Raw genomic sequence first — 24,799 nt, forward strand, 5'->3', positions numbered from 1 at the left:
AGGCCTAGGTTCTTGGCCCAAAGGTGTTGGCCCCGCCCCCATCTGCACAACCCTGGCCTTCAAGTGGAGGCTCCCATGCAAAGGGGCAGAGAAAGGTGCTCCTTCCATTGTAGGGGTCACGGGTGGGGGGTGTCTGGTGGGGGTCAGGTGGGGGCGGGGAGGAGGGTAGATAGACAGCCAGTGAAAGGTGGCTTGCATCCTTATTACCATAGAATGGAGTTGGCTGCCTCACTAGTTTTGCTCCTGCCTGGGTCCTTTTTGGGAAAGAACTCCTGAGAACATGTTCAAGAGCACATACCTGTTGTTGATCTTTTGTGAGCAGGTGATAAGAGAGTAGCTGTGGGGAAGTGGTCCTGTTAAGGCTCTTCTTTCCAAAATAGAACCTGGGATGGCTTCCTAATCTTTCTTACTTAATTATTTAGGTAATCGGTTCTTGTCTTTAAAGTCCATCTGCTGCAGTTGCTATCTTTTTTCTTCATCTAAGCATCTTTGAAGGGCAAAATGCCAAAATCTTTGCTAGTCTGGTTCCCATCAATTGGACCTCTTGTTGCTGGAAATACTGGAACTATACTGAAATTATATCACCCTGTCTTGACAGGTCTAGAGGGATCTGATGCTTGTACCTTCTCCCCGCCCTGACGCCCCCCTACAAAGGAAGGAGCACCTTTCTCTGCCCCTTTTCATGCAAGCCAGGGTTGTGCAGATGGGCGGGGATGGGCGGGGGGTAACATCTTTGGGCCAAGAACCTAGGCCTTCTCTCTGGATTCTCAAGGAAGGAAAGACAAGCTGGCTGGATCTTCTAATACTCTCACTTCCAGAGATGGTGGGATGGCCCAGAGTCCATCAACAGCTACCTGGGGCAGTGGCCTGTCATTTGGCAGAAAGATATCCAAGCCAATCTCAGCCCATCATCTGGTGTCACAACTAATGGAACAGATGGCTGATAAATACCAACTAGGACAGGTTGTGTGATATACTTCCCCACAATAGTTGTATTATCTCTGCAGCAACCTGATGATGGGAGGGACCCAGGTGGGGAGCTCTGTGTACCTGTTGACTTGTAGAGCAATTTATGCCTTTTCCTGATTGTTGATGTGTTGGAACGTAATCTCTGAACATGAATTTGGGGTTTGTACTTTCCACATGTTGCCTTGGCAAATTTGTAGCCATGACATGAGAATATCAGGCCAGGAAGCATGAGAAGTGCTGGCCAGCAAATTGCAACAGCTGACAGGGGATTAAAATAGCTGTGCACTAGAGCCAGAGAAAAAATATTCAAGTTAATGTTGTAAGTCCTTTCTGGGTTGTTCTCATCTTTGTTTTATGTTTTTTAATTTTATGTCCACATTTTTTTTTCATTGTAAGCCCGTGGACAACAATCAGTTTATATGCAATCCTTTGTTTTCATCTGTAAGGAAATAAGTTGGAACTGAGCTAAATGTGAGTATGAATATGTAAAATCTATGAACTGAGAAAAATGTATTTTGAAAAATTTCATTTATCTCCTATGCTGATGTTTACATGTGACCTACCAAATGGACTGTCTCAAAGATAATCAAATCAACCACGTGTGATAATATTAGTTATATCAGCTCTGGGCATGAATTAAATTTCTTTCTCATGCCAAGCACCTGAAATTTACAACTGCCTACCCATTCTCCCCATGACCCCTGCTTCCTTCCCTTCCAAGCCCACTATTTAGGGAGCGGTGAGTGATTCCTTTGATCTGTCAGAGGATTTTTTAATTGAACAGAGAAAAAATGAGAGGTCTGAAGAAAGACAGAGAGGTCTTGACCTTACACTGTAACCAGTTGAGACCTTGGACAAGTCACCTAAGCTTATTTTGTTGGAAATTCTGTGATTTTATGAGTGTATAGTTCCTCACTCTGGGCCTCCAATAGCCCTTGTATAAAATGGGGAGAGGGATCTCTTGATTTGATATTGGAAATCCTTGCTCTGGTTGCCAGAGATCCTATTGTGGCCTTGGATGGCAGAACTGTGATGTGGAGACGTCATTCATCCAGCTGATACTCACTGAGTGTCTTTATGTACTAGCTGTGATCTAGTACTGGGGATACTGTGCTGAACAAAACCAATAGAACTTATTCCTTCTTGGACGAAGAATTTTTAGCAAACACTTTTTGAGAACTTATAATATGCTTGGCTTGAGGTTACCACCCCTTCTCTGGCTCCACTGTTAAACCACAAAGACTTCAACAGTCCCCATCACCCCAAGTCAGTTTCAGCATTGGCCTCTAGTAGAGAAGTGTGTAATGATGGACTTGGATTCAGAATACCCGATTTGAATACTGGCTTTACCATTTTGGGTAATTTTTAATAATGCCAGCAGCAGCAGCAGCAGTCATATAGCTATTTTATTAAGCACTGCCTCACATTGTGTTTAATACTATGTTGTTTCTGATCTTCAGGAAAAATCCTCTTCACATTGTCATTTACTCTTGGTTGCTACCTCTTCCATTTTACCTTATGCAAGTTACTTAATTCCTTGAAGCCTTAGTTTCATTGTGGGGGTTAGGAATATCTATTTCCTAGGTTGCTGTAAGGATTGGATGTGAAAATGTATAGATAGCATGTAGGCCATTGCATGTTCCAGGGGTAGTGATAATGTCTACTATCATAGCCTGTTCTATAGCAGAAGGTCTTGCAGCTATTAATCTGAGGACTCAGGTTTCCATTCCACTTGTAAAGGCTGCCTTTGTGATGCCAGGCCTGAGCTGCAGAGTGCTGAGGAGAGCAGGTGAGCAGCAGGAGGGTGCTGGGAAGGCTGGTTCTCTACTGGCTGCTGCACTGCACCCGGTGGAACTAAACCAACAGCAATTCAGGCAGGAGAGGAGGAGGTTCCAGTCCCTGTCTCGAGAACTCAAAGTCTCCAGCATTGAGAACGGTGTTCCCAGAGGCTCAGTTCAGCCTAGATCTTGACCCTACCAAGAGCTGGCTGGTCATCGAGGACCTAGTATGGTAATAAGACACTAATCCCAGCCAGGCACAGAGGTGTTAGGGCTGGTGGAGTCCTGGAAGCCAGCCTGTGCTCAGGACTGCTCTTCCCAAAGACTGTGCATGCTGCATGGAGCAGGGGAGTTGCCCAGGAGGTTCACAGTCAGTTTCAGCATTGGCCTCTAGTAGAGAAGTGTGTAATGATGGACTCGCAAAGAAGGCAGGCTGAGTGGTATGATCCCTTTTGCAGATGGGAGACCAGAGTATGGGAAGTGGAATAACAATAGCCATGAGTAGAATCCAGACTGGACCCCCATTTTGGATCAGTCCTCTAATGGGTCTGCATAGTTTATTTGTCTATACAAGACGTTCACCCGGGAAAAATCAGCAGTGTTTTATCTTCATTTTATTGTATATAATTTTTTACTTGAAATATCCACTCTACTTCAGATGCATGGCTTGGACTAGTTTGTTAATGAACAGAAGCTCTTGGGCCCTAGTCTGCATCTCCTGGATGACTGCTCTTGGAGCACTGTTTTTTCTGTATGCCACTTGTGGTGGTAATTTAATGACTGTGTGCATGTCATCATTTGCTCATGTCTCTTTCCCTCCTTAGACTGGAAGCACCATGAGTTGGAGGTCAGGTGCCTTCTACTTCTACTTTTGGATAGTCCATCACACCGAGCAGGTGGCTGTGGAGGGGTTCAGGTGACTATCGGGACTAAATAAACCTGATAGTGTGAGGCAAGACCTTTGATCTCTCAGATATTTAGAAGAGAGGATATTACTGTCCTCCTATATTAGAAGAGGGGACAGTAAGTAAAATGTTGCCTTTAAGGGACCTTTCCTGGCTGTGAGTCAGCGGGGGACTGAACCCAGGAGATGTTGAGTCAGCCCGCCTTTCCTAAGGCTCTACTTACTCAGGAAGGACAATGGTGTTGAAAAAGCCTGAAGGCGCAAGATAAATATGGAGAGTTCTCTTACTTTTCTGTTTTCTTTGTTCTGTTTTGCTTTTGTTCGCATATGCCTGTCAGTTGTGGCTGAAACAGAACAAAACAGCTGCTAAATTTGGTTCCAGGAGAAATACCATTTTGGTCTTTAAGGCTGGTAAGTTTAGAGAAAGCACAGTGGTTTGGCAGATGTCAGTAGCCAGTCCCGGGTAGACAGTCATACCAAGGGCTATCTGTATTCTGTTAGAGTCTGTTTCACCCTGCCAAAGGACTGGTGGCCTCAAGTCAAAGATTCTGTCACAGAATGACTATGAGGAGTATTGGACAAGTGGTGTCTAGAGTTAGGCCATGGTCCTTTCTTAACTTCATTTTCAAAGAAGGGAAGGTTTGGGGAAGAATAGGTGGCCTCTTTTACCATGCTAAGGAGTCGTTGCCCTTATAGATAGACACTTATAGATAGATCCGTTTGCCATTTGCAATCTTTGGGATTTAGTCTCAAGATGTTATTTAGTATTCCCATTAATCTAGTATCATTCAAGGGGCCTGGAAGAATATCTGCTCCCAGGGCCTTTGTAATTCGTTAAGGGAGAGAAATGTGTAAGGGGATAGCAGACTTGTCCCTAGATCCTAAATCTCTTCCCTCTGCTGCAGAGTCTGCCAACGCTGCCCACATTTCATCAGCTGAGGGACGAGAGAATTTGTTCCAATGTCCCAGGAGCCCGAAAAACTTCATGTGTCTTCTTAATTGCCTCACTCATTTCTAAAGAGACATCTGTTTGTCCATAAATATCTGACCCTGTTTGCTAAGCATGTGGTGACATTATTGGTGGAAAAGCAATAGGTCTTCTTTTACTGGCCTTTGTATGGTTTATAGACTTTCTTTAGTTGAAAATCTATGAAATGCGGATTGGATTTTCCTGTGACATATTTCTTGTTTATTAACTGAACTGGTTTGCAAAGAGCAAGAAAGGAAATGGAAGGAAGGAGATGAATATTTATGGAAGTCCCATTGTGTATCAGGTCCTGTGCTAGTCTGGACACGCATGGTCCTCAGGGTGACCCTGGAGAGAGGTAATACTGTTCCCATTTTAAAGATGAAGGCTCTGAGGCTCAGAGCAGTTAGGAAACTTGCCCAAGGTTGGAGAGCTTAGTTCATCACTTGAGTGATATCACTTGATTCATCACTCACTGAGGGATAAATCAAAGCTGATACTTCTGATGCCATGGAACTGACAGTGTATGTAGTGAGGAGCTCAGAGTTTGCAATCTGACATGCTGAGGTTATATCTTCTCTCCTGCTCCTCAGTGCCATGACCTTGACCAAGTGTTTACTCTCTGCATGCCTCATTTTTCTCACTTGTAAAATCAGAGGTAATGATAGCATCCATTTGATAGAGTTGTGATCATGAAATAAAAGACTCATGGAAAATTCTTATAATTGTCCCTGGCATAAAACGTTGTCTATTATGATTTTTATTACCACGACTGACCACATTTGCCTTTATCAGCGCTTGTTGAAAAGTAACATTTTCTTTCAGGGAACTGCCTGCCTTTGGATATGTAGTTATATTTCATTATGAAATAATGTAAACTACTCTACCTTAGAATTAAATCTCTTCTCGGCCTCCCGGCAAAGGTTAAGATCTGAATAAAGGCATGTGTAGCCAACAGGGATTCCTGACTTTGGTAAATGTCAATGATTTGCTCTTTTCTCCTTGGTGGATGTAACATTCTTCCAGGCCGCCCATCCTGGCTTAGAGCAGCTAAGCAAACACGAGAGGGAGAATGAAGCTGACTCTTGTCTGAGCTTTCCTGTCTATGTAACATGATTATTAGGTACAGGCTCTTCTGCCTGCTGCACTGCAGCTTCCACATCCTGACAGCCTGTCTTCTCCAGGCACATGCGGCCCAACTCCCCCAACAAGCTTTATGGATGTCTTTGGAGCTGAGAATCCTCGAGGGACTTACACATGTGATAGCGCCCTGTGTCTGGGATTGGTGTAAGAGGGGTGGGGCTCAGCAGCTGGAACAGCTTGAACAGCTGGAACAGCTTGTCTAGATTGAAAAGAAATGACACAAATGTGATTTAGACCTACATTGTGATCCCCCTTCCCCCCCACTTTTTTTTGGCAACTTCCTCTACATATGTCGTGGAGAATTGGGAGTAGGACGTCAACCTTATTTAGTAAATAATTATGTCCAGCAGTTTTATGTCGGACATGGTGCTAAGTGCTGAGAACTACGAAGATGAATATGACATTCTCTGCTCCCAGGGCATTTGTAATTCATCAAGGGGGAGAAATGTGTGAGAGGACAGCACCGTGTGAAAACAGTTTTCCTAGAGCTGAGCACGAAATGCTGCAGGTGGAGAGAAGGGAGGTAGCATTGATTGGAGAAAGGCTACAGAGGAGGTTGCACAGGATGGGCTTGCCTGCTGGAGAATGGCTGAAGAAAGATCTCTCTCAGCAAATGGGCTTTATGATAACCAAGGCACAGGGCTTCGTGTGGGGTGTCAGGGAAACAGCTGGTCTGAGGTCTCAGCTGGGTGTAACTTGAGTCTGGAAATGGAGGCGGGGGCCTCAGAATGACAAGACCTTGAGTTTTCATTTGAAACGTATGGAATTTTAAATCAGGGATTGTCAGGGTTAGAATATGTACAGTAGAAGGATTTGTGTGGTGAGTAGGTTGAAAGGAGGTAGGCGCAGACAGAAAGCAAGTAGTGCCACGCAGAAATGGTGAGGCCTGTTGTGTGAATGAGGTGGACTAGATGGACATGGCGGACATTTGAAGGTCATTAGCATGTACTGAACAAAATGAGGGAGGTGGTGGCGAGGGTGGCACCTGGAGGGGCGCCTACGTTGAAGAAACAATCTGTGAGAGACTGAGGGGTGTGATGGAGGATGGAGGAGGATGTCCATTTTCATCAAGAGTGGTGCTCAGCTGGGGAATGCCTCAAAAGGGGCAAACAGGACAAGACTGAGAAGAGGCCATTACACCGAAGACTTGAGGGGTCATGGCCCACCATTGGGAGAATTCCCCCCCCCCCCCCCACTTTTCCCCTATTGTTACTGGTGCATTATAATTATACATAATAGTGAGATTTGTTGTTACATATTTACACATGCACACAAGATCATAATATAATTTGGTCAATATAATTTGGTCCCCATTCCCTCCCCTTGGGAGATATAACTTTAGAGGTCTTGCTCGAGTAGAGAAAAAAGCTGGATGCTCACCTTGTTTGAGCTCCACAAGAACATAACTAACAGTGATATGTGTTTATGTAAAGGAACATTTGCAAAAATTCCATTCTTGAGGTTCTTGGATCTAGGTAATTGGAAAGTTGGGACAAGAGCCTCCATGGATCAGGTGGAGTGTGTGTGTCCACTGCCTTATAGTGCAGTCTACCTCTGCATGGTCAGTCCTACCTCCTTCAACCCCAGCAGGTGTGGATTCCGAGGATGCCACAGTAAACTCACTCTGTAAATCAGAGATTCTTCATGTGCTTCTCAGAGAACCAATCTGATACGATGATCGTTTCCACTGCTGTTGTCCACTTAAGGCCACTTAGCAGTGGGCTTCCTTAGTTCCTTCAGCCTTTGTCCCTTTGGATGTGTCCAGCAAAATGCCTCCCTCTCTCCTAGCAGGTGGAATAAAGTCTAGATTAAGCTACCTTGGCTCTGACTACCTGGGTCATGTGCCCATTACTAGATGATTGGAGGAGAGAAGGGGCTTTGGAAGTTATCAGTCCAGATCCTCCTGAGACCCCGCTGTGAACCCTAGCCCTGATGAGATCCAGGAGGTGGGGAGAGCCCTGGTGTGGAAGCTGATCCCTGGCCTGCACCTATTCCTGCTCCTGCCCTCCCTCACACCCTTGATGGATTGATTATTGGGCTCCTTAAGGCAGCCGCTCCTCCCCATCCTGCTTCTCCTCGTTCACATTTATTTCTACTCAAGAAAAATAAATGTTGAAAGCACAATTGAGATATTTCAAGCAAATGTAGAACCTCGCTCCAAATATGTTGCAGAAACACCACTGAGCAAACAAACTACTGGGAAGCACAGCTTAGAAACAAACAGCAGCTGCCACCGTTTATGGGCTGTTTTTTTCTTTTCCTCATTCCTTTCTAATTCTGTTTGTAATAAAACCTGCTGCTCTAATGGCATAGTCGTTTAACAAATGACGTTTTTCTTCCCCATCCTGAGGCCTCCCAGGTGGCCCTGTCTGCGTCTTGCAGCTCTGGGGTGTCGGTCGCCTCAGAGGTCTGGTTCTTTCATAGTGTTTTCTTGTTGTGGTTCTGATGGAACATTGTCCACATCTACCCGGACCAGGTGGGACCTCACTGGACCTTCTGCATTGTTGATTTTCAAGGACATGAGCCCAAAGTGTGCTCTTTTTCACTTCAGACTTTGTGAAAGTGGGTAATGCTCTCTCCAGCATTTCCTCATGACAAGATGCTTACTCTTTTTTTTTTTTAATCATTTACTTTTTATATAGAATCTTCAAAGGCACATAGCCAAGAACCTTGAATTTAAAGACTCTTTTTACATCAGACTCTTTGCCTACTTCCCCCATTTAAAGGCTACTGGTGCCGATTACTCTTAGGTGTTAATAGATTGTCGCCTGTGTGCGAGTCATTGTGCTGGTACTTATTCTTCACAAGGCTTCAGCAAGGTGGAGGACAGCACTGTTTTATAGGCTCAAATACTAGGGTTGCTCCTTCAGGCTCCCCCAGGCTCTCTCAGGCTCCTACAGCCAGCCAGGACAAAGCTGGCGTTCAACCCAGGTCTGTCCATAGCTCAGGTTGCTTCCCTCCTGCCTCAAGGCCACCCACCACCATAATATATGGTAGTGTTCACACGTGTGTTCACTCAAGATGGGCTAAGATTTGCAGTCTTTTTTGTCTCTAAGAGCATTTTTTAAAATTTAGGTGCTTAACAATTAAGGTCTCACATTAAACCAATTTTTTTTTTTTTTTAATGTCATTAGACTTGGCAGAATAGTTGCTACTGTGTTGACAGGATGAGAGTTGGATCCCAGTTAAGTCAACGCCCCCCCCCCCCCACTCCTCTTCCTTAGCCTCACCTAATGGTGCATGACTTCTCCAGTTTGGCTCACGCCCCAACGGGGCCACTTTACTCATTTGCTTCTCTCGCTTGGCCTTTGTAGGCCTTTAAGTTTGTAACTTGATTTATACCTTTAAAGAAGCTATTTCTTTCCAGTTAGGAATCAGTAGAGGTAAAAGTCAATTTCTGTCTCTGAGTTGAATTTTATAGGCTTTGATTTTTTTCTTTTGAACTGTTTGGAATTGTAATTCAGTAATAATAGCTATAATTATTGGACATTTACTAAGCACTTTACATTTAACTGATTCCGAGGGTTTGCAGACACCTGTTTTGGTGATAAGAATGCACATAATTCTCCAATTTAGTATGTAGTCTAAGTCCTGTGGTTACCCTTCATGTACTGCAAAAGCATGTTTGGCAAGGGCAGCATTATAGAGAGGGGAGATGAATCCAGAGAATAGCATTCCAAGAGAGTTAAGTGTGTTGATAGAATTTTCTTTTGGAAGCTTTTGACTCTCATAGGTAAGATTGCCCCATGATGCAGGAACATCCTACTTCACTCCAATGTTCACCACAGTGTGTAGACATTTCAAGAGAAATAGCCTAAAGAATTGGAAGCGCCTCAGGATGATGAGTCTTTCATTTTATATTGTTTACCTGGAAGTATATTTTCATTTGCTGATGAGAAACATATTCTTCATATTGTTTTAATAGAACAAATGCCTCTTTCTGTCTGATTTAAACCCATTTCGGAGAAATGGAAAATAGAAACAAAATGGAATTTGGTTGACTTCATAGTTGCTGCTGAATTAAATATTTGAAATTTTGATAATATTAACATGTGAGAGCCCCCCCAAACTAAAATTACTTACTTATTTCTTTTAAGTGTTTGCTTTTTAAAAATTTTTTAAAAGATGTTGATAGGCCTTTATTTTATTCATTTATTTATATGCAGTGCTGAGAATTGAACCCAGTGCCTCACACATGCTAGGCAAGTAAGTGCTCTACCACTGAGCCACAACTCCAGCCCCAAATATTTACTTTTGATTAAAACAATACCTGGAATATTGCTTTGAATATTTATTTATTTATTTATTCATTTATTCATTCATTCATTTATTTATTTTCCAGGACCCTGCAGGGATCTTTGAATTGGTGGAACTTGTTGGAAATGGAACGTATGGGCAAGTTTATAAGGTAAGAGCATTGACCATGACCATGGCTTATGTGTGGTTTTGGTTCTTGAATGTGGAGTGGCAATGTTGTCTGTACTTGCTCATAAATGCGTCACAACAGATGTAGTGAAATAATATACTTGTCACTCGATGCTGTCTTTTTAAATATATCTATAGTCATGTTGCCTGAGCTGGATCCTGTGACTTGGGCTTTTCCCCTTATTATAGATTACTGTGTTTGCATCTGACACATGAATTTGGATGCTCCAGAGTTGAAACTTAGGTGGTTAGTTTCCTTTACTTCAAGCACTGCCAGAGTTGGTTTTCAAAGGAGCAAAGGATGCCATTTACTTTAGAAATTTAAGCTATTAGACTCTTGCAGCTGGGAAAGTAGATTTGTTTTAGGCCTAGGGCACATGTTAAATGAGTTTAGCGATCAGTATTAGAGGAAGACTGGCCACCTCACAGGGCTAAAGTCTAATGGCAGCAATGAATTTTACAAGTTAGGAAATAATTAAAGTTAAACTTAGAATTGAGCTTCTGTCCTTTTACTAATTTTTGCTTCCTAATTCACCCCCAAAATGTTTTTAGAATGTATTTTTTCCCCAATAAATGATCTAAATTTTTTTAAAATATGGGTTGATATATATATATATTTTTGGATTATCAAAAGAAAATGCAGGGGCTGGGATTATGGCTCAGCGGTAGAGCCCTTGCCTAGCATATGAGAGGCCCTGGGTTTGATCCTCAGCACCACATTAAAAAAAAAAAATTAAATAAAGATTGTGTCCAACTATAACTAAAAAATAAATTAAAAAAAGAAAATGCAGTTGAACTGTTTTTAGCTAAAATTTTGGGGATTTTGGTCAATGAGCTCTTGAAATGCCTTCAAAACAAACCAGCTGTTTCCTCATGATTATTTCTAGGGAAATAGCCATCATTTCCCTAGTGGTAGTGATATGGGACGGCATTTCCATTACAAATTATCTCTTATTGGTCTATTTTTAAAAATTCCTTCTCTGAGCCCTAAACTTCTCTCAGCTGGTTAAACTTATTATAGAAGTCAGATTGTAATATTTCCAATTCTGTAGAATATCAATAGTATATGTATAAGATGTTCTTGAGAATCTGGTTTTTAAAGTGCAATTATGAGTAAGTACACAATTTATGCTCCTATCAGGAGGAACCATTTGGTGTCCACTTCAGGAGAACATTTTTTCCTTGCAAATAACAATAATTTCCTAAAATGTCAACCCCCTACAATTAGACAAAGTGTAGTCTACCCAAGCTGTTCACTTGATGTTGATCTTGTCTGACACAGAAAGGAATGTGTCTCGGCAAATGCTTTTAAATACTTTCAATGAAGATAATCAGGTTGGAAGATTGTGTTATTGCATTTTGAGAAATTGGATTGAACTTGTGAAGTAATGTGGCTAATGAATTAAGGTCTGATTTAGGTAGAGAATTACTTCTGACTCGCTGTCAGTGAGGAGGAGCTACTCTGCAGCAGGCTCTTGGTTTGATGGCGCCACTTCATAGAGCCCTTTCATCATGGGGTGCCTCCCACCGGTACATCTGGGAGACAGTTCATGTGTATGTCCACTAATCTAAGAGGTGGAACTGTATGCTCTAACAAAGGGTTTTAAGAATATTTGGAAAATCCAGAATTATCCCTAATTTCATGTCACCTAATGAGGAACAGGGAAGGAGTGGCAAAAAGACTCAAATCTTATTAAGGTGTTTAGCAATTGGGTTGTTAATGTTAGTATTTTGCAGGGTTCCATTCTCTTAGTGGTTGGCCCAATAATTGGCACCTTCCAAGTGAAGGGGAGACCCTGTAGTGTATGGTTGTAGAGAACGCACTGGACTTTGGGGACAAGAGATGTGGTCTTTTTTTTTTTTTTACCAGTCCCATTTGTTGTTTTGCGGCCATGGCCGATTTCTGTGCTTGAGTCAAATGAGAATGTTGTCTGAGATGCTTTGGGGACTTCTGATGATTGATCTAAAGAGTTCTGTCTCCCCACTTAGTTAAGGGTTGGGTTTCTAGGCTACCAGGTGATATTAGGTGGCATTACTCATGAACAGAGACACCTGTGCTCACTGAGGACAAATCCAGAATGCTGAAAGACTAAAATAGCAGATCTGAACTTTAAAAAATGAGATCCTAAAAAAAATTAAATCAGGAAGTGATTTTCTTCATACTGTATGTTTTATAACTTTCACGGAGTACATGTTTCTAAAATACTGCAGGCTTAACCGAGGCTTTATTATCTTAGGAGGGGGTCCTTATATTTAAAAATATGATAAATATTTTCTTTACATTAAATATTAAACTTTTTGTTTTAATTTTTTGCAAATTTACCTTTCAGAATTCCTGGTTTTCACAAAGTGAGGTATAATTTTATGAATAAACTGGTTGGATATGACCTTTATTTGTGGAAACATTTATCATACTTTTTAAATAAGCTGCCCTATGACAGTCCTAGTACACATTTATTTTCAAATAGTTTTTAAGAAACCTACTTCATACAATAAATAAAAACAAAAGCATAGATATTAAGAGAATATTTCTTGAAGTATATTTATATATGAACCAGATATATCTGGATTAGAAATATAAATATTTTGTAAAAAGGCCATTAAAAAATGTGTTGTTTTTCAAAATTCTCTCTAGTCTTTCTCCCAAGTCTAGCTCTTGGTTACCTGTTCTTGGAAGACTAGATTTGATTCTCTTTAGCATTTGGGTCCTGGGTGATCAGGACCAAGTTTAGGATTTATTATTGTTGTTTGCTTTTTACTTTATCTGCTAGACAGTCCAGGTAAATATAATGAATAACGATTCTCTACCAGGACTTTTAATGTGGAAGCTATCTTTCTATATCCATGGCTCCCATTAAAAAACAGACCAACCCAAAACACACATACCTGTTTGTAGAAGGTCTTGGCTGTTGGTTGGCATGTCACCTATAGGGAACCTAGAGGACTCTGGACACATTTTTGGTAAAATACAGTAATTATTTTAATAAGTTAAAATGATTGCTTAATGTTTACTCCCCAAACACCATTTCAGATTAACCATTTAAAATGAATATTAGTCTATCCTGTTTCTTAATTGCCCTTTGGAAATATATATTTTATTACAGAATATGATGGATTCCTCAGCACGCCTCATGCCTCTTTTCAATCCCCTTTAATGTTGTCAATTGCCCAGTAGAGAGGCCTTCTTGGTAGTTACAGTGCTTGAAAGAGAGAGTCACTGGGAGTATAGGCCAACCATGGGGCATCTCATCCAGTTGTTCCCCTGCCCACTGGCTGATTTCTTGGTCACCTCTGACCAGTTCATTTGCCGGCAGCTTCTTCGAATGTTCATTACCATACTGAGGTGAAATTTTGCCTTTCTGAAATCTTTACTATTTTAACCCATTTCATAAAATTGGAGCTACGTAAAATTTAAAATGAAATCTTCTTTAAGAACTTAGTCCTCCGGATACCAGAAAATTTCACCCCCCTCATCCCAAATATATGCTTGTATCTTATTTGCTTCATTCACTTACAGCCCCAGTTGCTTAGTTCATTTTTCATATGACATAGATCTGAGGCTCTACATTATTCCAGCTTCTGTCCTAAAACTTTCCTAATATTTTTTACTAAAAATAGTTTATACTTGTCAATAGTTTTTCATTTTATGAAATCTTTTTGTATATATCATTTAATTTCCATCATAATTTCACTAGAACCTTGTTCTCACCTCAGGTGCATCACAGTTACAGTTCCCTATGCTTCAAACACTTCACCCCCAGCCCTCTCAATATGGCCTCCTCCTTCAGGTCTCTCTTCAAATGTTCCTCCTCAAGGAAGCCACCTTTCATGCCTGTAGTGGTTAGAGCCAGCCACTGCTTCTTTCTCCCTTTGTCCTAGACTTGTAACCTCAACTGTCATGTTAACTAAAGGACTGCTCTCTGGATGATTTTACTTCTTTATTTATGCATGTGCCAAGCAATTTAAATACATAAACAGGTAAAACAAGGGTGAGGCCTACTCTGTTTAGTTTGTACTGTTTTTCTAGAAAGTTCTTTTTATATTTGTTTCCAGTTTTATCAACATTTCTCATAAAATATTAGTCTGCTTACTTCAGAAAACCATATTTGCACAAAAGTAATCAACAAAATGCTGTACTTGGTTTTTATGGTGGGAGATGGATATGAATTTTGTATTAAATTAATTGTCAATAATCTGTATGCTGGGAATTTACAAAATAAGTCAAGACAGTCTTGTGGGATTCAGTCTCCTCATAGAAGTTCTCATACTTTGCTGTGTAAAATGAATATTTGGGAAAGTATTAAAAAAGTAGATTTCTGCAGCTGGGGTTGTAGCTCAGTGGTAGTGCTTGCCTAGCATGCATGAAGCACAGGGTTTGATCCTCAGCACCACATAAAAATAAATAAGTGAAATAAAGTTATCATGTCCATCTACAACCAAAAAAATATTTTAAAAAATGTAGATTTCTAGGCCCCAAACTCTGAAACTTGATTCAGGAGTTCTTGGGTGTGGTCCAGGGATGTGTACTTGTAATAAGTGCATTAGAAATCTATACCCGGGCTGAGGATGTGGCTCAAGCGGTAGCGCACTCGCCTGGCATGTGGTCCGGGTTCGATTCTCAGCACCACATACAAACAAAGATGTGTCTGCCGAAGACTAAAAAAAAAAAAAAAAAAAAAGCTTCTCTCTCCTCTCTCTCTCTCTTAAAAAAAAAAAAAGAAATCCATACCCCTAAAGACTTTGCATACATGATTGTCTCCATTCCTGTAGTAAGGTCATTTGAGTGAATGCTCAGTCTAATGCTTTTTTTGATCATTTACTTTAGAATTTCTAAGCTGATTCAGACTTGCAGAAATTGAGAAAAGGGGTGAGGGGAGATTTTGACCTGAGATGTCATACTGACCAGTTCTGCTTCACTCATTCAGAGATTGGACTTTCACTGTTTTTATTTGACATGCCTGTGATTACAGTTTAAGGTTATTCTTGAGTCAGTCATTCACCTGAAAACCCGAGAATCAATACATTGTCAAAACTGACCTGGTATGGAAGAATTGGAATTGCCTGTTGCATGAGATTTCCTCAGATTTGTGCACTGTGATCTCTTCATTAACCTTCTGTTTAAAAACAGAGAAAGCATTTTGATAGTAAGCTTATTGCTTGTCTTGACAGGCGGGTAATTCTGCGACATTTTCCAGGATGCAGTGTAGCTTTCCATAGTTGGTTGCAGTGAATCATGTATTATACTATTCATTTCTTGTTTGGCAAGGAGTTAGTATGGGAGAATGTTGTGTTTTTTTAAATAATAGTGGCATTTATTTTTTTTTTAATCAGAAATACCCAATATAAAGAATGCATTCTTTGACATTTGTTGAGTACCAGTGAGACAAAGCTCTGTGTTTTGTGTGGGAATAATGCAGAGCTAACTGAGGTGATTCCTACTCTTTTTTTTTTTTTAAAAATATTTTTAGTTGTAGACGGACACAATACCTTTGTTTTATTTATTTATTTTTATGTGGTGCTGAGGATCGAACCCAGTGCCTCACACATGCTAGGCAAGTGCTCTACCACTGAGCTACAGCCTCAGCCTGATTCCTACTCTTTAGAAGTATGCAGTCAGATTATTTAATGAGGACTCAGAGTGTTTCATCTCCTTTGTCTTAGTTATTCCTCCTGTTAGTTATGGTCCCATTTTATAGGGAGGAAGTTCATTTGTTAAATCATGTCACTCTAAGGCAGGTTTTCTCAGCCTCAGTGCTGTGGAGATTTTGTGCTGGATAATTCTTTCTCATGGAGGCTCTTCTGAGTATTGTAGGCTGCTTAGCGGTATCCTTGGCCTCTAACCCACTGGACTCCAGTAGCATCCCGCAAAGCTGTGACAATTGAAATGTCTCCAGACCCTGACAAACATCTTCCAAGAGACAAAATTGATCCTAGTTGAGGACCACTGCTAAAATGATAAGAGAAAATGATAAAACTTTAAAAACTGAGGTATAAGCAGAGACAGTGGGTCGTAGAATACAGGGCAGTAAATACTGTTCAGGCAGAGTAGGGTCCTGAGCGGGCTGTAGGACAGAGGTTCAGGAAAAGATTAGAAATCGCTGGGTGCCACAGCGCACGCCTGTAATCCCAGTGGCTCGGGAGGCAGAGGCAGGAGGATCGCGAGTTCAAAGCCAGCCTCAGCAAGGATGAGGCACTAAGCAAGTCAATAAGACCCTTTCTCTAAATAAAATACAAAATAGGAAAATAGGTCGGGGGATGTGGCTTAGTGGTCGAGTGCCCTTGAGTTCCATCCCTGGTACCAAAAAAAAAAAAAAAACAAAAAACCAGAAATCCTGGCATTTGCACTCTATCTGGGAGTGCCATTCAGTGATTTTGTAAATGGAAAGGACTTTGGAGCAATATTGAGCTGGAGTCCCAGTCTGCTCCTGCCTTGCTGTAATTTTGTGAAGATAATCAACTCTCTCTGAGTCTGAATTTCTTCATTCATTAACAGTGCAGAGTAGAAAACTCAAGTTGGAAACACTTGGAGCCCTAGGCAAACCCTCCCACCCCTTCCTGACACATAGTAGGCATTCAGCGACCTTTCTTCCAAACATATGCCAGTTTTCTCCATGGTCCTGATTATATAGAATATTTTATGATTTAAAAGAAATATTTATGGAAGAATGAAGTCAGAAACACACATCCGGGTGCTTTACCTTTTAAATTTGATTTCTTTGTATATGTGTGTACTCAGAATAGCGTTGTTTGTATTAAATCCAATTCTTAATACTTCTTCAATGACATTTGATAATATAATTGCTAGGTAGGTGCTGGAAATTGAACTTGAGGTTTGAAAAAAACACAATTTCTTGATGATTTGTAAGGAGAAATGCATCAGAAGAAGTTAGCATTGGCTCTGGGACTCTGGAATTTTGGTAGGGTAAGAATATAATTTTTGAATAGTTACAGATTTTATGTGTTTGAGGGGAGAATTGACAGTAGTTCCTCTTTGGCACTCAAAAGTTTAAATAGAGAACCTTTATTGTGATATTATTCGAGGGCAGAGTAGGCCTCACTTAGGAACCGAAGACCTGTCTTGAGACTTTGGTTCTCCCCCTAACTTGTTACAGCTTTGAGTTTGTCATAGACCCACTAAGAGCCTCAGTTATTCTCACCTGTGAAATGAGAATAAAAACATCTTTCCTGATATACCCCATCAGGACATGGTGAGTTTGAAGGCCTATGAAAGTATTCTGTTAAATATAAACTGCTGTGAATAGCTAAAGTTTGATTATTGCTGTTGTTATTCATCCTGGGACAGGTGAAGGAGTACTTGATACAGGTGTAGGGAAGTCTAGTTCTAACTCTTCTTTCTCTTCTTCATCCTTGGGCTCATCATGCTATGTATGGTAAACGATTCTCCTTCCTGGGGTAGCCTGATTCCAGCTACAGATTGATTCTTGCATCTCTTCTTCTACTCGTATTAGGATCTTTAAGCAAACCAGGGGCATTGGATTGAGTGGGAGGTCACTCTGGCTTTGCCTTTGCCTGACCTTTGTCTCATTGACATATATGTTAGCTAGTTTGCTGTATTTCCCAAAGTGCATTCAGTGGAACCCCAGAAGTTTCTATGGACAGAGGGTTGAGAGACGGAAGAGGTTGCATACCTCTGCTGACCATTCCTCTCTTAATGGGACACAGTGACATTAGCTGTATTGCATTGTTTTACCCAGCATTCCTCCAGTTTATTTAACTTTGGAATCCTCTCTCCTCCTCCAAGTAACCCCTATTAATACCTATTAAACTATGTCCTATATATCCCACAGATAAATCAAGGTGGTTTTTGTTCCTGCATCACAGTGCAGTGCTGGTCTCCATTTCTGCAGGTTCCCTATCCTCCCATTCCTTTGGATCTGAGGGCAGTTAATGTCAAATGTGGCTTCAGGCTGTTTTTCCTGTTTTCTTTTAAACCAGGCTATTGGGCCAGGGCTGGTATGTTGATCTTCAAAAAGAGTTTTTGTATTGTTTAGAATAGCACATTTTGCCCCCTTAAAAAATTAATGATATGGTCAAGGGTAACTAGTTGGTCTTATTCAATTAAAAAAAAAAAGTTGGGCTGGGGCTATAGCTCAGCAGCAGAGCGCTTGCCTTGCATGTGCAAGGCACTGGATTCGATCCTCAGCACCATATAAAAATAAACAAATGAAATAAAGGCATGCTGTCCATCTACAACTACCAGGAAAAGAAAAAAAGGTAATTGCAGCATACCCAAGCATTGTTTTTCTAGAAGTGCAGAAACTGATTTTTCTTTTTAGTGGCAAATAGACTTTTATTTACAAAATGTCTCTAAGATGCTGTAGCCTATACAAGCATTGTTCTTGGTAATAGATTCATTTGATTATAGTTAAGGCTTTAGGATTATTATCTAATCCAGATTTGTACTTTATGTGCAGTTGACCAGAGTTGTAGGTAACAGTTTTACACCTGTTCTCCAATAAGGAGAATCATTTCCCTTGGAAATGTGTGGCCTGCTGAGCTTTATGTCCTCATAGACCCTATGTGGTGCCCAGGTGTGCTATGAGCTGCTGGGTATAATGAATTAGATGAATGCTGTCCGAGTATGGAGGGAAGACCTTCATGAGTGCCTGCATGCCAGGTACCTTGTGAAACATCACTTTCTTTGCCAGGTGGTGGAATCTCCATCAACCTCCATTTTGGTGAGTGCTACCGAAATTTGCTACAGGGAACTGTGAAGGATTTCTTGTGGTTGCTTGTGGTTCTCAATCTTCAAAGTGCATATAAATCACCTGACAGCTTTGAAAAACTACAGCTATGTGGGCCCTTCTCTGGAAATTTGAGTTTAATTAGTCTACTCTGAGGCTGGATAAAGTATCCCCCCGCAAAAAATCTTCCCAGATGCAGCCAGGATTGAGAGCCACTGGGCTAAGGTGTGGTTGCTTAGGTGGTATTAAGTGCTCTTTGGGGTGTTTTTGACATTAGAGATGAGACTCTTGCACTCCTAGCTCTATCCTGGTGGGTTTCTTTTGTTTGTTTGTTTGTTTTGTTTTGTTTCTGTTTTTTAACATTTATCCATATACTCAGCATCAGCCTGAATCGTAAGCATCTAATATCTGCTTGACACTGCTTTGAGGGCAGGGTTTATAGACCTGCAAGTGGCATAACGCTGCCCTCAAATCTTTGAGTAGCAAGACCTGTAAGTGAGTTGCTTCAGTGGTGTATTGCAGGGGCCCAGAGTAGGACCATGCAGGGATGAGCCAATTCTTTGAGGGCTGTGGGAAGACCAGGACCGGCCTCATGTAGAAGGTGACGCTTGAGTCTTGAAAGATGGTAGGTGTGTGCAGAAGGAGAATTAGGAGGACTTTCTAGGGAGCAGTGCTACTCCTGGTATAGATTGCCTAGGTCAGGGTCATTGACCTGAGGTGAAGCAAGACTGGGAAGCATGTAGGATGTGTAATAGATAGATCATGGATCTTGGACAGATGGCTCTTTTTAGCTTTGTGTCTTGGCCTTGGGGCATATTAGCTCTATGTGCTTAAGCAAGCCATTTAGTTTTTCTGGTTCTCAACCATTTTAGTTCAAAATACTTTCATTCCACCTCATATCAATGAGTGAATTGCCCAATAATTTGATGCACAACATCCTCATGACTTGCAGTTTTTATGTCTCATAATACCCACAATGACTTGGTGATGATAAGGTACTTCCCAGTAATTAAATAATCAATAGTTACTCTGTAATTAACTGTTATTCTGGGGTTATTTGTAACATGTAAAATGAAACCCCGCCAGTATCATAGGTGCAGAATTTAGGGCTGCTCACATTTTAACTGTTTTGTATATGGAAAATATCTGAGACACTCTAAAAATGAATAACCAATTAATTGGGGCACTGAGTTTAAATTTCTTATCGCTGTAATTTAACCTCAAGGGTAATTTTATTAAATCCACTTGGATATTTTGCATTTGCAAGAAGAAGTATCTGCTGTTTGGCAAGCAAATATAGTATGTACTCTCCACTAAGCAGGAACCTTGCTGGGCGATGAGGGGCTGGCACTGGATGAAGCCTGGCCAGGGTTTGCAAGTGGGACTGGGTTCCACCTCTGTTGCTGAGTGCTGTGGCCTTGGGCATGGTTTCAGATCTCAGTTGTGTTACTCGATTCCAAGGCAGTGCACAGAACTTCTGTATCCACTTTGTTCCCATCTATAACAAAGAAAAGAAAGGGTAGCTACTCACTCATGGAGGACTAAAAATAAATACAGTTATTATAATATTAACCACGTCACCTTTGTGGACTGCAGGGAATAGTTAGGAACTAAATTATGTGAAGAGGTCTGCCTCCTTTAGAGAGAAGATGGTCTATTGTTTTAGGAGACTTGCCCATAATTGCATAATGTGGCCCACTGGGACACGCAGTTTTGGCAGGCCACTTGCATGTTGGAGTTGATGCTTTTCTTTAAAGCCTTTTTTGAGAAAGTTAGTTTTGACCTATGTATCGTGTTCAAGGAAGCAGTGTAAGGTTCCTAACTTACTGGAAAACTTACTACTTTTTAGTTGTGCCCCTCTCTTTTTCTTTCTTATTGTAGTAAGACATACATGCTATAAAAATGAACCATTTCACATATAAATGAAATGGAAATATGTAAAAGAGTGGATGTGGAACCTATGTGAATCTGCAATATGTATACGGGGTAAAAATGGGAGTTCATAATCTGCTTGAATCAAATGTATGAAATATGATATGTCAAGAGCTTTGTAATGTTTTGAACAACTAATAATAAAAAAAATGTTAAAAAAATGAACCATTTCAGCCAGTTATTAAGGATACAGTTCAACAGCATTAAGAAGGTTCACAATGTTGCACAACCATGACTACCATCTGTCTCCAGGACTGTTTTATCTTCCCAAACGGAAACTCTAATTCCCCATATCCTGCTCCTAGGCTCCTAGGCCTTGCATCCCTAGTCCTAGTCTCTCATTTAAAAAAATTTTCCTGTAAACTCAACTGCTTTGAGAGCCACAGAGGCTGTGGCTTCCCAGGTAACATCCCACAGCACTGAATCTCCAACAAGCCTGATATGTGCTGCTTATGTCTCCCTGGCATTCCTCCCAGGTGACATGCTCACAGCCCACATTGTCCTTAGGAGACTGACCACCCAGCACTGCAGGGCTACATCCTGTTCTCAGAAGCTGAATCGAGCTGAAGCCCAAATGGAAAAAAAAACAAAAGAAAAAAAAAACCCTAACCCCAGGTCCTTCTTAGGTAGAGGTCAACTAAAATCATACAAGCATTTTGTATTGTGAATGTTTTCTGTACTAAAATGTCTGGACTATGGTTATTTCTATTGCAGTTTTATAAGCGCGATTCCCCTTTACCTTTACTATATCAACTATTTTATTTTTTAGTAGCAAAACATTTTTTTTCTTCAAAGAGAACCCGAATATTTCATACAGAAGCAGAATGTTCTGGATAGAAGATAGTTGGGGTCCACCTCATGTAGCTGTTTGTTCCTTTGCTAGTGCACTGCTCCCCTGACCCCATCCATCTGCAGAGTGGCTACTTCCCTGGGCGGAGTCAGACTCCAGGGAGCACAGTCTTAGATCCCCGTCCCTTGTTTTCATGACATGACCTCTGCCTCCCCCTCCAGCCTCTTCTTTGACCAGACCTGACTCCCTTATGTGCTTCAGGTATCACGTTGCTTGCCATTTGTTTTCATGCTGTGCCTTTCCCTGCTCCCAGTCTTTTAGGGCCAGTGACAATAATGCTTGGTTTAGGCAGCAGCCCCCTCAGGAATGGAGTGCTGTGGTCTTCCCTGAACCTCGTGCTCTGTCTGGTGTCTCTATCATGCTAACCCCTGAGCACTCTGAGGTCATGGATGTCATCCTACTGCCAGAACAGAGGCCGTGTCTGAAAACACCAACTTATAAAAAACCAAAAGTACAACTACTAATGTTTGCTGGGTTTGGAATGCCCTATGTCAGATTTTTCCCCCCCCATTTGGGTATAAACAAGGTAGAAATATCACATAGTTTTTGTTTAACCCCAGCAGTTGATATGTATTAATTAAGGAGATTGACACTGAATGTAGTATTTACTAGCCAATAGCAACTAAATACCTGATAAGTAAAACTGTGTCCTCCTAGTATCCAGTATAACAAAGAGAATAAGATAAAGGGAAAAAAATATTTTCCCTTCTTTATAAAACTGGTTTTGTGGACACAATTCTAAAACTCTCCTGTTGCTAAACAAAAGGGGCCACAGCTCATTTGAACTTTAAAGACAATGTTACACACTTTTGGTACATAAATTAGTTTCTTAGGTTTTCCTTCTAGCATGTCTTTGGGACTATGGAATCAATCATATTGATGATGGGAACGATTTTCAGAAAATGTTCATACTTGCTATTTGACCTTATTATATGACCTTCACAATAATACCACAAATTACAGGAGGTATGATTATACCTGTTTTAATGATGAAGAAACTTAAGATCTGAGAGCTTTTAAATGACTTTCTGGAAGCTACCAAGTAAATGGTGGAGCCTGACTCTTGATCAAGTAGCCTAAATTCTCTATCTCTACACAGAAGTTTCCCAGGAGGAAATCCAGAGGAAAAAAAAAATCTCCTTCAATATTTGGCAAGTATTGGTTTTGCCCTGCCCATGCATTGCATATTTAGAATTTATTTTAAGCAGATCTCTGGTATGTATGGATTTAAAATATACAGCAAGCTGTACATGGTGATGCATATCTGTATCCTAGCTACTTGGGAGGCTGAGGCAGGAGGCTGAGGCAGGAGGATCGAGAGTTTGAGGACAGCTTTGCAACTTAGCATGATTCCACCTCATAAAAAGAAAAAAAAATGTGTGTATGTGGGGGTGGGGGGACAGTGATGACATAACTCATTTCAATATATGCTTCTAATCTCTATATTTGAAATACTGAAGAGTGATTGCTAGCTGTGAGTAATTAATCACCGACTTCTTAGTAAGTGGAGACACTGTATTTTTATATAACAAACAATAAAGATAAGATGGGAATTCTTGTCCATCTCCCAAAAAGGAAGTAGCATGCCTTGGGCTAGTTACATTTTACCATATGAAATACTTATGTACTGATCATTTGAGGGAGTTGGTTGATTGTTTTCTTATGATTTGTTTTTGGTGAGAGAGGGAATGAAAAGCATAATTCTTAGACTTCTTCAAAAATCAGCACCAATAGCCAGGTGCATGATTTTTTTTTTTCTTCGAGAAAGACTCTTCAATCAGACTGGAACTTGCTAAACGTTTGTTGAACTGAATTGATTTATTCTCTCAGCTGCAGCCGTGTACTTTTGTGAACAAATGGATGAATCTCACAGCTCTGGAGACCATGCAAATATTTGCCAGGTGCATAATCTGTACTTTTTCTCTATTCTGAGCAGGCGGAAGTCCAGTTACCTACAACCTGGTGTGGGATTGTAGCAAGTTGCTTACTCTTTTTGGCTTTAAATTTCCTACTTTTGGGGGCATGCAGATTTTCATGTTTGGGCTTGAAGATGGGGGTGGTGGTGGAAATAATGAAACAGGATGGGAGGAATTTCTGGGTGATAAAAGATGAGGGCCTCCTGGCTACAATATCAAGATACAAGTACTTTTTAGATTATTTATTGTGAATGCAAGTTAGGAATACCTCTGTATCCATTTCCATTTCCATTAAGGGCCACACTGTTCCCCCATCCCCCATGGATTTTATATACATAGTGACAGCCACCCAGGAACACCAACAATGCTTCTGAAGGCTATTCTCAGACTTCAATGACAAGTTTTACTCACATTATCTCATTCTCTCTCTTTATGTGCCAAAACAGTGAAAGTTAGGGAAGACACAGGACAGCATGTCCTCTTTGGATGGAGGTAGAGTTGATTGTACATTATCTTAAAAGGAGTTTTAAATTAGGCAGATTCTGATTTTCCCCAGCTAACACTTCTGGTGATTTCACTGGAGGAAAGGAAATGTTTTGTGACCTAAATGTGTAGTACGTTTTGTTCTACCATTTTGTACCCACTTACCTACTTTGAGAGATATTAAGAACTTTTGAAACCACTCATTCCCCAAAGAAGCTTGTCGCCAAGTCCCCCTCTTCGCAGTGTGAACATGCCCCTCTGTGAGCTCTCCAAGGAAGAGGTGCTGGGCACCCTGTGAGGTAGCCTCAGCTCTCTTGGTCAGCAGAAGGACAGGGAGGTGGGATGAGCAGATGTTCATAAGCAACCGTGTTGCCCTACTCTTTGGGGCTTGGGTTTATCTATTGCTTGAGAAGAGACTTGCTCAAACAAGACTCATACCTACAGTTAATCATCTGAGTACATATGCCATCAATTAAGGTGTGGCCAAGAAACCAGTGTTGATAGGGGGATGAGGGAAACACACACACACACACACACACACACACACACACACACACACACCAAGCCTGCCAACCTACCCCCAAACAAAATAGCAACCTCCAAAAACAAAAAGCTCTTTGTTTGAATATTGTTTGGCAGTCTGAAAGCATGATCTATGAATACCTGGCTAAGTTGATGAGTAATAGTGTGGTCAAATGTCTCTTTGAAATTTGGCCTAAATCCTGGA

The 24,799-nt window shown here is 41.0% G+C and overlaps 1 protein-coding gene across 2 annotated transcripts in view; it reads left to right on the plus strand.

Moving 5' to 3' along the window:
* Window positions 1-24,799, plus strand: part of Tnik (TRAF2 and NCK interacting kinase) — a 382,522-nt gene that overhangs the window by 76,242 nt on the left and 281,481 nt on the right. For both annotated transcript variants that reach the window (XM_027942207.2, XM_027942206.2), the window contains exon 2: window positions 10,104-10,169. In XM_027942207.2, the coding sequence (XP_027798008.1) occupies window positions 10,104-10,169 (66 nt within the window). The remainder of the gene's footprint in view (window positions 1-10,103; window positions 10,170-24,799) is intronic.

The sequence above is a fragment of the Marmota flaviventris genome, chromosome 8 (assembly GCF_047511675.1).
Source record: "Marmota flaviventris isolate mMarFla1 chromosome 8, mMarFla1.hap1, whole genome shotgun sequence".
Classification (NCBI taxonomy): domain Eukaryota; kingdom Metazoa; phylum Chordata; class Mammalia; order Rodentia; family Sciuridae; genus Marmota; species Marmota flaviventris.